This window comes from Anomaloglossus baeobatrachus, chromosome 1 (assembly GCF_048569485.1).
Source record: "Anomaloglossus baeobatrachus isolate aAnoBae1 chromosome 1, aAnoBae1.hap1, whole genome shotgun sequence".
In the NCBI taxonomy this organism is placed as follows: Eukaryota; Metazoa; Chordata; class Amphibia; order Anura; family Aromobatidae; genus Anomaloglossus; species Anomaloglossus baeobatrachus.
The window spans coordinates 955,024,720-955,040,982 of NC_134353.1; the positions used below are offsets into that span (position 1 = coordinate 955,024,720).

Below are 16,263 nucleotides of genomic sequence, written 5' to 3' on the forward strand. Positions count from 1 at the left end.
CAAGTGAAGTGACAGAAGAGAAAAAAAGCCTGAAGGGTCCAGCTTTGTGTAGGGCCAGATCAGCAAGGTCAGCGATGGCGGTGACTGTCTGGAGGGGGACCGTTTGGATGTTCCTGGAAGGACCCCGTTGGCTGTGTGCCCGGTGGTCTGGAGCAGTGTTCCGAAGGACAGTCAGCACCAGGGCAGGGGCCTCTCGGACCCCGGCAAGGCTAGGAGTCTCCAAATTTGCCGAATCCGTCAGTGATGGGGACGCAGATCCCCCAGCAACCAAGTCCCGACTGAAGGCAACAGCCCAACCTGAAGCAGAGAGACACCGCCACCGCCACGGCACCAGTTTCTCAGGGCCAGCGCCTGCGGGCAAAGTGTAGAGCTCCTCCGGCCCAGATTGTAGTCGGGGAGCGGGTAACCGGAGGGAATCCACCGCTACCACAAGTCAACCATAGGTGCAAGGAAGAGGGACATCACCGTCACCTACCGGGAGTGCAGGTGCAGCCGTCTGTGGGACCGTCCTACCAGCCGTTTGGTTTACCGTAAAAACTGTGTCACGTCTCAGGCTGAGTGAGTACCACAGTGCCGCAAGGCACAGCGCTGCCCCCCGCGTCCCTGCGCCCACCAGGCCCCGCACCTCACAAACCATCACCGGGCCCCGGGATCATCAACCCCTGCCCACGGAGGGGCAACACAACACCTGGCTGCTCCGCATCACCATCCCCGGGACCCCCCGCACTGAGCAGCGGTGGTGAAATCACCACAACCGTGGGTGGCGTCACGGACAATAATCATCCCCACACCCAACAAATCCCTTTCACTCACGGGCGAGGAGTGCCGCTCGAGAAACCCTCGGGATCCGGCCCACGGCTCGAGCCACCACTGAGCAGCAACCGCCGGACCCGAGCAGAAGGGGGTGAGTGTAGTGTGCTGACACCCTCCTCCCCGCCCGCGACCTTAGGCTGCCTTCACACTTTGTGGATTTGCAGCGGAGTTTCCAGCAGATCATCAGCGTGGAAATTCCATGGCATTTACAGAAGCCGACAGCGGCAATGGCTTTATCCAAAACACATTCTCACTTCCTGGAAAACTTCAGAATGTGACGAGGAGTGAAACTGGCTTCAGCAGCGTCACTATGTGCAGAGTATCCGATATGCCACATTCATTGCAGCCAATGGACGGGGGATTCCGCAGCAGATAAATCCGCCTGGTGCACAGCCCACAGCCGCCTCGCCACGTGTGAATGGGGCTTTACAATGGGCGCTGAGGATTAGGAGCTTGTTGCTATTTTACATGTTCATTTTGTGTTTAAGTTTTTACAGCAAATTATATAAAATCTGGATATTCTGATTTATGTCATAAATTGGCACATGTAGATTTCTACTAAAAGGTACAATCATGGGTTACAACAAACCAGAATATGGCTTCAAATGTAAAGCCAAAGGTAATAGGAAATGAAGCGACATATTTTTCTTATCCAAAAGAACAGCTTGTCCCCCTGCCATAGAGATAGTTCTGTTTCATATAACTTGCTTTTTTTTTTTTTTTTTTTTTTTTTTTTTTACTGCACTATTCTAAGTCCTGTTGTGTATAAATACGTGACTCTTCAGATTTTGTGTTATACCATGCCTGAAGAAGAGACCTGAGTAGTCTCGAAAGCTTGCAATTATTACCATCTTTTCAGTTAGCCATTAAAAGGTATCAACCACTGAGGACTCTCTGTTCTTTTAAACAATTTTTTTATCTCTACTGGCTAACACGGTACAAAGATATATTTTACTTGTAGGAAATGAAGAGCCGTTTTCAGATCCAAAAGAGCCGCCGGCTCACCAACACCCGCATCTACCCACCACTGCTGAGGGCTCCGGAGAAACCCCACTGCTGGGAGGAGCTCGGGCTGTTTCCTCCGCCCACTAGAATCCTGCGGCCCCGCCCACTAGAATCCTGCGGCCCACCCACTATAATCCTGCGGCCCGCCCACTATAATCCTGCGGCCCCGCCCACTATAATCCTGCGGCCCGCCCACTATAATCCTACGGCCCCGCCCACTATAATCCTGAGGCCCCGCCCCCGCTTCTATTATACACAACTCCACGCCCCGGAGACTGAGGAGAGAATGTTACTTCCTGGTATCAGCAATGGAGGCCCCGCCCTTTCTGGGCACATGGGCGTGACGTCACCAGAGGTCCCTCGAGCCACTGGGATTGAGCCGTTACCCTGGTTCCTCCGCACTGTGTGTGTTTCCTGCTGTCTGTGCTCCCGCGCATGGGCAGTAGAGCAGTATGAGAGGAGGAAGCGGAGAGCGGAGGAGCCGGAGCCCTCAGCACAAGAGGCGGCCCCCGCTGCCTGCCCCGGGAAACCCCGCACATCCCCTCCGCTACATCCCAGCAGAAGAAGCGGCCTCATTGCTGCAGCTGTGAGTGTCCCCGGCTCCTCTGTGCAGGGGCAGCGCGGGCTGTAGAGACGGGGACTCCTCTGTGACCTGTGGGGGGAGCGCGGCCATCACTGAGGGGTCCCGGAGTGTGTGTGACCTGTGGGGGGTCATCACTGAGGGGTCCCGGAGTGTGTGTGACCTGTGGGGGGAGCGCGGCCATCACTGAGGGGTCCCGGAGTGTGTGTGACCTGTGGTGGGCCATCACTGAGGGGTCCCGGAGTGTGTGTGACCTGTGGGGGACTATCACTGAGGGGTCCCGGAGTGTGTGTGACCTGTGGGGGGTCATCACTGAGGGGTCCCGGAGTGTGTGTGACCTGTGGGGGGTCATCACTGAGGAGTCCCGGAGTGTGTGTGACCTGTGGGGGGTCATCACTGAGGGGTCCCGGAGTGTGTGTGACCTGTGGGGGGTCATCACTGAGGGGTCCCGGAGTGTGTGTGACCTGTGGGGGGTCATCACTGAGGGGTCCCGGAGTGTGTGTGACCTGTGGGGGACTATCACTGAGGGGTCCCGGAGTGTGTGTGACCTGTGGGGGGCCATCACTGAGGGGTCCCGGAGTGTGTGTGACCTGTGGGGGGAGCGCGGCCATCACTGAGGGGTCCCGGAGTGTGTGTGACCTGTGGGGGGCCATCATTGAGGGGTCCCGGAGTGTGTGTGACCTGTGGGGGGTCATCACTGAGGGGTCCCGGAGTGTGTGTGACCTGTGGGGGGAGCGCGGCCATCACTGAGGGGTCCCGGAGTGTGTGTGACCTGTGGGGGGCCATCACTGAGGGGTCCCGGAGTGTGTGTGACCTGTGGGGGGAGCGCGGCCATCACTGAGGGGTCCCGGAGTGTGTGTGACCTGTGGGGGGAGCGCGGCCATCACTGAGGGGTCCCGGAGTGTGTGTGACCTGTGGGGGGCCATCACTGAGGGGTCCCGGAGTGTGTGTGACCTGTGGGGGGAGCGCGGCCATCACTGAGGGGTCCCGGAGTGTGTGTGACCTGTGGGGGGTCATCACTGAGGGGTCCCGGAGTGTGTGTGACCTGTGGGGGGTCATCACTGAGGGGTCCCGAAGTGTGTGTGACCTGTGGGGGCCATCACTGAGGGGTCCCGGAGTGTGTGTGACCTGTGGGGGGTCATCACTGAGGGGTCCCGGAGTGTGCGTGACCTGTGGGGGGACATCACTGAGGGGTCCCGGAGTGTGTGTGACCTGTGGGAGGCCATCACTGAGGGGTCCCGGAGTGTGTGTGACCTGTGGGGGGTCATCACTGAGGGGTCCCGGAGTGTGTGTGACCTGTGGGGGGCCATCACTGAGGGGTCCCGGAGTGTGTGTGACCTGTGGGGGGAGCGCGGCCATCACTGAGGGGTCCCGGAGTGTGTGTGACCTGTGGGGGGCCATCACTGAGGGGTCCCGGAGTGTGTGTGACCTGTGGGGGGTCATCACTGAGGGGTCCCGGAGTGTGTGTGACCTGTGGAGGGCCATCACTGAGGGGTCCCGGAGTGTGTGTGACCTGTGGGGGGTCATCACTGAGGGGTCCCGGAGTGTGCGTGACCTGTGGGGGGACATCACTGAGGGGTCCCGGAGTGTGTGTGACCTGTGGGGGGCCATCACTGAGGGGTCCCGGAGTGTGCGTGACCTGTGGGGGGACATCACTGAGGGGTCCCGGAGTGTGTGTGACCTGTGGGGGGTCATCACTGAGGGGTCCCGGAGTGTGCGTGACCTGTGGGGGGCCATCACTGAGGGGTCCCGGAGTGTGTGTGACCTGTGGGGGGCCATCACTGAGGGGTCCCGGAGTGTGCGTGACCTGTGGGGGGACATCACTGAGGGGTCCCGGAGTGTGTGTGACCTGTGGGGGGCCATCACTGAGGGGTCCCGGAGTGTGTGTGACCTGTGGGGGCCATCACTGAGGGGTCCCGGAGTGTGTGTGACCTGTGGGGGGCCATCACTGAGGGGTCCCGGAATGTGTGTGACCTGTGGGGGGCCATCACTGAGGGGTCCCGGAGTGTGTGTGACCTGTGGGAGGCCATCACTGAGGGGTCCCGGAGTGTGTGTGACCTGTGGGGGGTCATCACTGAGGGGTCCCGGAGTGTGTGTGACCTGTGGGGGGTCATCACTGAGGGGTCCCGGAGTGTGTGTGACCTGTGGGAGGCCATCACTGAGGGGTCCCGGAGTGTGTGTGACCTGTGGGGGGTCATCACTGAGGGGTCCCGGAGTGTGCGTGACCTGTGGGGGGTCATCACTGAGGGGTCCCGGAGTGTGCGTGACCTGTGGGGGGACATCACTGAGGGGTCCCGGAGTGTGTGTGACCTGTGGGAGGCCATCACTGAGGGGTCCCGGAGTGTGTGTGACCTGTGGGGGGACATCACTGAGGGGTCCCGGAGTGTGTGTGACCTGTGGGGGGAGCGTGGCCATCACTGAGGGGTCCCGGAGTGTGTGTGATCTGTGGGGGGGGTCATCACTGAGGGGTCCCGGAGTGTGTGTGACCTGTGGGGGGTCATCACTGAGGGGTCCCGGAGTGTGTGTGACCTGTGGGGGGTCATCACTGAGGGGTCCCGGAGTGTGTGTGACCTGTGGGGGGTCATCACTGAGGGGTCCCGGAGTGTGTGTGACCTGTGGGGGGCCATCACTGAGGGGTCCCGGAGTGTGTGTGACCTTCTCTGAGTCTGCGTCTGTTTTCCTCGTATTCGGAAGCTTTTGTGCAGGAATCAGACCCCGGGGATTTCATAACAAAACGTTATTTCCTCATTGTCACCAGTTTCATGGTATTCAGCATCTTCTCCTCACTACGATACTCTCCACTATAAAGACCCACTATGGAGGGTGCAACGACAGACCCCGCACTACACATGGGGGAGAGCGCGACAGACCCCGCACTACACATGAGGGAGAGAGAGCGACAGACCCCGCACTACACATGGGGGAGAGAGAGCGACAGACCCCGCACTACACATGAGGGGGAGAGAGCGACAGACCCCGCACTACACATGGGGGAGAGAGCGACAGACCCCGCACTACACATGAGGGAGAGAGAGCGACAGACCCCGCACTACACATGGGGGAGAGAGAGCGACAGACCCCGCACTACACATGAGGGAGAGAGAGCGACAGACCCCGCACTACACATGAGGGAGAGAGAGCGACAGACCCCGCACTACACATGGGGGAGAGAGAGAGCGACAGACCCTGCACTACACATGGGGGAGAGAGAGAGCGACAGACCCTGCACTACACATGGGGGAGAGAGAGCGACAGACCCCGCACTACACATGGGGGAGAGAGAGAGCGACAGACCCTGCACTACACATGGGGGGGAGAGAGCGACAGACCCCGCACTACACATGGGGGGGAGAGAGCGACAGACCCCGCACTACACATGGGGGAGAGAGAGAGCGACAGACCCTGCACTACACATGGGGGAGAGAGAGCGACAGACCCCGCACTACACATGGGGGAGAGAGAGAGCGACAGACCCTGCACTACACATGGGGGGGAGAGAGCGACAGACCCCGCACTACACATGGGGGGGAGAGAGCGACAGACCCCGCACTACACATGAGGGAGAGAGAGCGACAGACCCCGCACTACACATGAGGGAGAGAGAGAGCGACAGACCCCACACTACACATGAGGGAGAGAGAGCGACAGACCCCGCACTACACATGGGGGAGAGAGAGCGACAGACCCCGCACTACACATGGGGGAGAGAGAGCGACAGACCCCGCACTACACATGAGGGAGAGAGAGACAGACCCCGCACTACACATGAGGGAGAGAGAGAGCGACAGACCCCGCACTACACATGGGGGAGAGAGAGCGACAGACCCCGCACTACACATGAGGGAGAGAGAGCGAGAGACCCTGCACTACACATGGGGGAGAGAGAGCGACAGACCCCGCACTACACATGAGGGAGAGAGAGGGACAGACCCCGCACTACACATGGGGGAGAGAGAGGGACAGACCCCGCACTACACATGGGGGAGAGAGAGGGACAGACCCCGCACTACACATGAGGGAGAGAGAGAGCGACAGACCCCGCACTACACATGGGGGAGAGAGAGCGACAGACCCCGCACTACACATGAGGGAGAGAGAGCGAGAGACCCTGCACTACACATGGGGGAGAGAGAGCGACAGACCCCGCACTACACATGAGGGAGAGAGAGGGACAGACCCCGCACTACACATGGGGGAGAGAGAGGGACAGACCCCGCACTACACATGAGGGAGAGAGAGCGACAGACCCCGCACTACACATGAGGGAGAGAGAGCGACAGACCCCGCACTACACATGAGGGAGAGAGAGACAGACCCCGCACTACACATGGGGGAGAGAGAGACAGACCCCGCACTACACATGGGGGAGAGAGAGCGACAGACCCTGCACTACACATGAGGGAGAGAGAGACAGACCCCGCACTACACATGGGGGAGAGAGAGAGACAGACCCCGCACTACACATGAGGGAGAGAGAGAGCGACAGAGCCCGCACTACACATGGGGGAGAGAGAGCGACAGACCCCGCACTACACATGAGGGAGAGAGAGCGAGAGACCCTGCACTACACATGGGGGAGAGAGAGCGACAGACCCCGCACTACACATGAGGGAGAGAGAGGGACAGACCCCGCACTACACATGGGGGAGAGAGAGGGACAGACCCCGCACTACACATGAGGGAGAGAGAGCGACAGACCCCGCACTACACATGGGGGAGAGAGAGAGACAGACCCCGCACTACACATGAGGGAGAGAGAGCGACAGACCCCGCACTACACATGAGGGAGAGAGAGACAGACCCCGCACTACACATGGGGGAGAGAGAGCGACAGACCCCGCACTACACATGGGAGAGAGAGAGCGACAGACCCTGCACTACACATGAGGGAGAGAGAGACAGACCCCGCACTACACATGAGGGAGAGAGAGCGACAGACCCCGCACTACACATGGGGGAGAGAGAGCGACAGACCCCGCACTACACATGGGGGAGAGAGAGCGACAGACCCCAGCACTACACATGAGGGAGAGAGAGCGACAGACCCCGCACTACACATGAGGGAGAGAGCGACAGACCCCTCACTACACATGGGGGAGAGAGAGCGACAGACCCCGCACTACACATGAGGGAGAGAGAGAGCGACAGACCCCACACTACACATGGGGGAGAGAGAGAGCGACAGACCCCGCACTACACATGAGGGAGAGAGAGCGACAGACCCCGCACTACACATGAGGGAGAGAGAGCGACAGACCCCGCACTACACATGAGGGAGAGAGAGCGACAGACCCCGCACTACACATGGGGGAGAGAGAGCGACAGACCCCGCACTACACATGAGGGAGAGAGAGAGCGACAGATCCCGCACTACACATGAGGGAGAGAGAGAGCGACAGACCCCGCACTACACATGAGGGAGAGAGAGAGTGACAGACCTCGCACTACACATGAGGGAGAGAGCGACAGACCCCGCACTACACATGAGGGAGAGAGCGACAGACCCCGCACTACACATGAGGGAGAGAGAGAGCGACAGACCCCGCACTACACATGAGGGAGAGAGCGACAGACCCCGCACTACACATGAGGGAGAGAGAGCGACAGACCCCGCACTACACATGAGGGAGAGAGAGCGACAGACCCCGCACTACACATGGGGGAGAGAGAGCGACAGACCCCGCACTACACATGAGGGAGAGAGAGAGCGACAGACCCCGCACTACACATGAGGGAGAGAGAGAGCGACAGACCCCGCACTACACATGAGGGAGAGAGAGAGTGACAGACCCCGCACTACACATGAGGGAGAGAGCGACAGACCCCGCACTACACATGAGGGAGAGAGAGAGCGACAGACCCCGCACTACACATGAGGGAGAGAGCGACAGACCCCGCACTACACATGAGGGAGAGAGAGCGACAGACCCCGCACTACACATGAGGGAGAGAGAAACATGATTTATGTTTAACTCCTTTAAAGCTGGACAATTTTAGGACCATTAAAGTGTTGGAGTCTCCTCAGATCAGATTCAGTCGGCGCCGAAAGAGGACGGAAGAAATCTACAGTTTATTGCCTCCAATGATTTCCCCTTATTATCCTCACATATTTTGTGTTTTTAGTTGATTTTTTTTTTTTTTTTACATCACTTCATCCTCATTACAATAAAAAATTTCTCTGTTTTATTTTTCTTGATTGACCCATAAATGATGAATAAAGACGAAGACAAAATTATGGAGAAGATATTCAGCCTGAATCTGGAGATAATCTTCCATCTTACTGGAGAGGTGAGAGGCTCTGATGTCATCACATTACATCATTATCTATGGGAATAACAGAGGATATGACCGGGGAGGTGAGAGGCTCTGATGTCATCACATTACATCATTATCTATGGGAATAACAGAGGATATGACCGGGGAGGTGAGAGGCTCTGATGTCATCACATTACATCATTATCTATGGGAATAACAGAGGATATGACCGGGGAGGTGAGAGGCTCTGATGTCATCACATTACATCATTATCTATGGGAATAACAGAGGATATGACCGGGGAGGTGAGAGGCTCTGATGTCCTCACATTACATCATTATCTATGGGAATAACAGAGGATATGACCGGGGAGGTGAGAGGCTCTGATGTCATCACATTACATCATTATCTATGGGAATAACAGAGGATATGACCGGGGAGGTGAGAGGTTCTGATGTCATCACATTACATCATTATCTATGGGAATAACCGAGGATATGACCGGGGAGGTGAGAGGCTCTGATGTCATCACATTACATCATTATCTATGGGAATAACAGAGGATATGACCGGGGAGGTGAGAGGCTCTGATGTCATCACATTACATCATTATCTATGGGGATAACAGAGGATATGACCGGGGAGGTGAGAGGCTCTGATGTCATCACATTACATCATTATCTATGGGGATAACAGAGGATATGACCGGGGAGGTGAGAGGCTCTGATGTCATCACATTACATCATTATCTATGGGAATAACAGAGGATATGACCGGGGAGGTGAGAGGCTGTGATGTCATCACATTACACCATTATCTATGGGAATAACAGAGGATATGACCGGGGAGGTGAGAGGCTCTGATGTCATCACATTACATCATTATCTATGGGAATAACAGAGGATATGACCGGGGAGGTGAGAGGTTCTGATGTCATCACATTACATCATTATCTATGGGGATAACAGAGGATATGACCGGGGAGGTGAGAGGTTCTGATGTCATCACATTACATCATTATCTATGGGAATAACAGAGGATATGACCGGGGAGGTGAGAGGCTCTGATGTCATCACATTACATCATTATCTATGGGGATAACAGAGGATATGACCGGGGAGGTGAGAGGCTCTGATGTCATCACATTACATCATTATCTATGGGGATAACAGAGGATATGACCGGGGAGGTGAGAGGCTCTGATGTCATCATATTACATCATTATCTATGGGGATAACAGAGGATATGACCGGGGAGGTGAGAGGCTCTGATGTCATCACATTACATCATTATCTATGGGAATAACAGAGGATATGACCGGGGAGGTGAGAGGCTCTGATGTCATCACATTACATCATTATCTATGGGGATAACAGAGGATATGACCGGGGAGGTGAGAGGCTCTGATGTCATCATATTACATCATTATCTATGGGGATAACAGAGGATATGACCGGGGAGGTGAGAGGCTCTGATGTCATCACATTACATCATTATCTATGGGAATAACAGAGGATATGACCGGGGAGGTGAGAGGCTCTGATGTCATCACATTACATCACTATCTATGGGAATAACAGAGGATATGACCGGGGAGGTGAGAGGTTCTGATGTCATCACATTACATCATTATCTATGGGAATAACAGAGGATATGACCGGGGAGGTGAGAGGCTCTGATGTCATCACATTACATCATTATCTATGGGGATAACAGAGGATATGACCGGGGAGGTGAGAGGCTCTGATGTCATCATATTACATCATTATCTATGGGGATAACAGAGGATATGACCGGGGAGGTGAGAGGCTCTGATGTCATCATATTACATCATTATCTATGGGGATAACAGAGGATATGACCGGGGAGGTGAGAGGCTCTGATGTCATCACATTACATCATTATCTATGGGAATAACAGAGGATATGACCGGGGAGGTGAGAGGCTCTGATGTCATCACATTACATCACTATCTATGGGAATAACAGAGGATATGACCGGGGAGGTGAGAGGTTCTGATGTTATCACATTTCATCATTATCTATGGGAATAACAGAGGATATGACCGGGGAGGTGAGAGGCTCTGATGTCATCACATTACATCATTATATATGGGAATAACAGAGGATATGACCGGGGAGGTGAGAGGCTCTGATGTCATCATATTACATCATTATCTATGGGGATAACAGAGGATATGACCGGGGAGGTGAGAGGCTCTGATGTCATCATATTACATCATTATCTATGGGGATAACAGAGGATATGACCGGGGAGGTGAGAGGCTCTGATGTCATCACATTACATCATTATCTATGGGAATAACAGAGGATATGACCGGGGAGGTGAGAGGCTCTGATGTCATCACATTACATCACTATCTATGGGAATAACAGAGGATATGACCGGGGAGGTGAGAGGTTCTGATGTTATCACATTTCATCATTATCTATGGGAATAACAGAGGATATGACCGGGGAGGTGAGAGGCTCTGATGTCATCACATTACATCATTATATATGGGAATAACAGAGGATATGACCGGGGAGGTGAGAGGCTCTGATGTCATCACATTACATCACTATCTATGGGGATAACAGAGGATATGACCGGGGAGGTGAGAGGTTCTGATGTTATCACATTATATCATTATCTATGGGAATAACAGAGGATATGACCGGGGAGGTGAGAGGTTCTGATGTCATCACATTACATCATTATCTATGGGGATAACAGAGGATATGACCGGGGAGGTGAGAGGCTCTGATGTCATCACATTACATCATTATCTATGGGGATAACAGAGGATATGACCGGGGAGGTGAGAGGTTCTGATGTCATCACATTACATCATTATCTATGGGAATAACAGAGGATATGACCGGGGAGGTGAGAGGTTCTGACGTCACCACATTACATCATTATCTATGGGGATAACAGAGGATATGACCGGGGAGGTGAGAGGTTCTGACGTCACCACATTACATCATTATCTATGGGAATAACAGAGGATATGACCGGGGAGGTGAGAGGCTCTGATGTCATCACATTACATCATTATCTATGGGAATAACAGAGGATATGACCGGGGAGGTGAGAGGCTCTGATGTCCTCACATTACATCATTATCTATGGGGATAACAGAGGATATGACCGGGGAGGTGATGGACTCTGGAAATGTCTGTAGTGATATTATTAATGTCTCCACACTCAGGATTACACAGTAGTGAAGACCTCTAGTGATCGCTGTCAGGCCCCTGTGTCTGAAGGACGGGGAGGAACCCTGAGCCCAATCCCGGGGCCTCCACCTCACCCCCGGATACATGAGGACGTCAATGACCAGAAGATGCTAGAACTGACCAACAAAATGATTGAGCTGCTGACTGGAGAGGTGACACTGCTGGGAATGCTGGGACATTATACAGGACGGCACTGGAGGATTCTGGGTGATGACGGTATCATTGTGTTGTCAGGTTCCTATAAGGTGTCAGGACGTCACCGTCTATTTCTCCATGGAGGAGTGGGAGTATCTAGAAGGACACAAGGAGCGGTACAAGGAGGTGATGATGGAGGAGCCCCAGCCCCGCACATCACCAGGTAATAGACAGGACTGAATACACCCGGCCTATAATTATCTGTATGTAATAATGATGTCCGTCCTGTCTGTGTCTCCTGCAGGTCTCTCCAGTACGAGGACGACCCCAGAGAGATGTCCCGCTCCTCCTCCTCCTCCACAGGATCCTCAGGTAGATGGAGATCTCCCCTATGAGGTGTAGACGGCTGTGACCTCCTTGTATTCAGTCTTGTTTTCTCCTCCAGTATTAGATGGTTTATACTTGTGTAATGAGAGCGGTGGAGACGGCAGGATCACAGCTGACCACAGACCTCACATACAAAATCTGTGGTCCAGCCAAAAATTGCTATTTTATTATCTAAATGTAGACTGCAAATCCGTGGTCCAGCCCCATAATGACATTTCATCGTGTAAATACTGATTATTAATTTAGTGACAGGTGTGAATCTAGGGTTGGGAAACAACTGGTTAAAAGAGGGGAAAGATACAGTAAAGATGAGTAGTTAATCCCACGATTGTGGTGGAAGGGGGCATAGGCGCGGTGTTTGAGGTGTGCGTGGGGTAGGTGCTAATGTTCCTGCAAGCTCTATTATTATTATTTATTATTATAGTGCCATTAATTTCATGGTGCTTTACAAGTGAAAAAGTGTATACATAAAAACCAGTACATCAATCATTAACGGTACAAAACAGACTGGTATAGGAGGAGAGGACCCTGCCCGCGAGGGCTCACAGTCTACAGGGAAAGGGTGAGAGTACAATAGGTGAGGACAGAGCTGGTTGCGCAGTCATGTACTAGACTGACGGTTATTGTAGGTTGTAGGCTTGTCGGAAGAGGTGGGTCTTAGGTTCCTCTTGAAGCTTTTCACGGTAGGAGAGAGTCTGATAAGCTGGGGTAGAGCGTTCCAGAGTATGGGTGAGGCACGGGAGAAATCTTGTATGCGATTGTGGGAAGAGGAGATAAGAGAGGAGTAGAGAAGGAGATCTTGAGAGGATCTGAAGTTACGTGCAGGTAGGTACCGGGAGAGTAGGTCACAGATGTAAGGAGGAGACAGGTTGTGGATGGCTTTGTAGGTCATTGTTAATGTTTTGAACTGGAGTCTTTGGGCAATGGGAAGCCAGTGAAGGGATTGGCACAGTGGCGAGGTTGGGGAATAGCGAGGGGAGAGGTGGATCAAGCTGGCTGCAGAGTTCAGGATAGATTGGATGGGTGCAAGAGTGTTGGAGGGGAGGCCAGAGAGCAGGAGGTTGCAGTAATCGAGGTGGGAGATGATGAAGGCATGTACTAATGGTTTTGCTGATTCTTGGTTAATGAAGGCACAGATCCGGGAGATATTTTTGAGTTGTAGTTGGCATGAGGTGAAGAGGGCTTGGATGTGTGGCTTGAAGGATAGAGCAGAGTCGACGGTTACGCCAAGGCAACGAGCTTGTGAGACTGGGGAGAGTGAGCAGCCATCAACTTTGATGGATAGGCTTGGTGGAGGAGTTGAATGAGGAGGAGGAAAGACAATTAATTCTGTTTTCTCCATGTTAAGCTTTAGTAATCGCGCAGAGAAGAAAGGTGAAATAGCAGAGAAATTGTGGGATTCTGGTTAGTAAGGAGGTAATGTCAGGTCCAGAGAGATAACACACAGATCTATCAGCATAGAGATGATACTGAAAGCCTTGGGACTCTATGAGCTGTCCCAGGCTGAAGGTGTAGATGGAGAACAGCAGGGGTCCAAGAACTGAACCTTGGGGGACACCAACGGATAGAGGGTGGGATGAGGTGGTGGGAGACGCTGAAAGTTCGGTCGGTTAGGTATGAAGAGATCCAAGATAGGGCCAAGTCTGTGATGCCCAGAGAGGAGAAAATCTGTAATAGGCGGGAGTGGTCTACTGTGTGGAAGGCAGAGGACAGGTCCAGGAGGAGGAGGAGGACAGAGCAGTGTCGCTTGGCTTTGGCAGTCAGTAGGTCATTGGTGACTTTAGTTAGGGCAGTTTCTATAGTGATGTAGTCGGAAGCCAGATTGTAATCGGTCAAAGAGGGAGCAGGAGGAGAGTTGTAAGGACAGCTCAAGATGGATATGCTGTTCCAGTAGTTTTGAGGCATAAGGGATATGGGGCCATAGCTAGACACAGAGGATGGGTCAAGAGAGGGCTTTTTAAGGATGGGTGTGATCGAAGCATGTTTAAAGCATGAAGGGAATACACCAGTTGATAGTGATAGGTTGGATAGATGGGTTAGGGCTGGGATGAGGACTGTGGTGATGTTGGGGATGAGGTGTGATGGGAGCGGGTCAAGTGCACAGGGCATGTCCTATCCAAAGACAACTGACGGCTTCTGTTACCGGGCGGGCTACTCCGCTCCTTTTCTTTGGCAGCCTCACAATGGTATGACTTGTAGATGAGGGCCAGATAGAGCATGTGCTACAGTTGACAGCAAGCTCTGCATCAAGTGGCCTCTCCTCTTCCTCAACATCACACACAGTACAGTCTTCGGAGGTGGCACCCCAATTACTCTTATTCTCCCCGCGTCACAACTCTCCAACCATCCAGTGACTGTGGGGAATCACAGATGAGCGAGTCTGCAGAGCTGTTCACACAGTCTATCCCATGACTATCAGAGGTTTTTTCCAAAGATTCCCAGACTCGAGGAGGAAAGCATCTGCACTGATGCCCACAATCTTTGTCAATTGAAACTGGGCCCAGACAAAATTGTGTGCGAGCATGATCCAAACCCTCGCCAACAGCCGCTATCCCCCGGGGGTGGAGGTGATGATGTTGATACTCGGATACCTGAGGAGCATGCTTAATGTACTGTGCTGTGAAGGCAGGAAGAGGAGGAAGACTGACTCTCAGGGCGAGTAGTGGGACAACAGCGAGGATGATGATGATGAGGTTGTAGATACCACTTGGTGTGAATCCAGAGACATGCAGCCAAGTAGCTCAGGAGAGGAGGATTACGAGGTGGTTACATTGCTGCTTTCCGAGCAAACTCGTAGTAATGCTACCACACCAAGCGCTTCATTCTAGGCCAAAACCTGCGGGTATGCAGTTCGTAGGAGGGGTTGCATAGCCTGGGTTTTTATTTTTTTTTTTTTTGAGATTGCAAAGAATGACCCAACTTACATTATCTGGCAACTTTGTTAAAAAAAAAACCAAATCAGTAGAGGCAGAAATTTCAATAATTTGACTACTACATGAATGAACCTGCACATCCACAACCTACATGAGCTATTCTGGGAATTTTACTGCACTAAAACACCTTGCTTACTACCGGCCACCACATCAACTCTGTCTGCTGCTTCTGCCTCCTCCATTACCGTATAAAAGAGCTGTGGACAAACAAGCGCAAAATAGGGTCTTACCCCTATATGTGTGGGGTGGGGAGGGCGGAGTAAACTTACTCACCTGATGTAGTTGTGACAGTCACAACTACTATATGTGCATGTACAACACGATCCACGGCTGCAGCCACCCAGTGGCAGATATCAGAAAGCAATAGAGAAGGGTGTTCAATTGCCGCGCCAACAGATCACTCGTTCAGATGATGAAGACCAATGTCACTTTATTTGCATATAGGTCTACGCGTTTCAGGAGCACCTGCTCCCTTCCTCAGGACCGTCAGGTTAAAAATAACATCAAATCTCTGACGGTCCTGGGGAAGGGAGCAGGTGCTCCTGAAACGCGTAGACCTATATGCAAATAAAGTGACATTGGTCTTCATCATCTGAACGAGTGATCTGTTGGCGCGGCAATTGAACACCCTTCTCTATTGCTTTCTGATATCCTCCATTACCGTGGCAAGTGTTCTCACACAGGTCTCTGGCCGCAGACCCTCCACTTGTGTTCCCGCTACAGTTAGGGTGAGTGAGAGCCTATCACCTGTTACGGAAATGGACATGCCAGGTGCTTTTGACGGATGTCAGACACAGAGCAAACCACATCTTTCTCAACCCACCATAACATCTCCGCCTAGGCCTCCCTCACAGTCCATCAGTTTGTTGGCCACTGAAATGCTCCTTTCCACCTTGTGGACAGAGTTGGTTTCTGA

At 53.3% G+C, this 16,263-nt stretch overlaps 1 protein-coding gene across 1 annotated transcript; it reads left to right on the plus strand.

Moving 5' to 3' along the window:
* Nucleotides 1-2,204: 2,204 nt before the first annotated feature.
* LOC142260642 (gastrula zinc finger protein XlCGF66.1-like) lies at nucleotides 2,205-12,429 on the plus strand. Its single transcript, XM_075332048.1, has 5 exons — nucleotides 2,205-2,404; nucleotides 8,619-8,686; nucleotides 11,868-12,044; nucleotides 12,127-12,250; nucleotides 12,332-12,429. Exons 2-5 carry the CDS (start codon nucleotides 8,633-8,635, stop codon nucleotides 12,427-12,429), a joined length of 453 nt encoding a protein of 150 aa, XP_075188163.1. The 5' UTR covers nucleotides 2,205-2,404; nucleotides 8,619-8,632.
* Nucleotides 12,430-16,263: the final 3,834 nt, after the last annotated feature.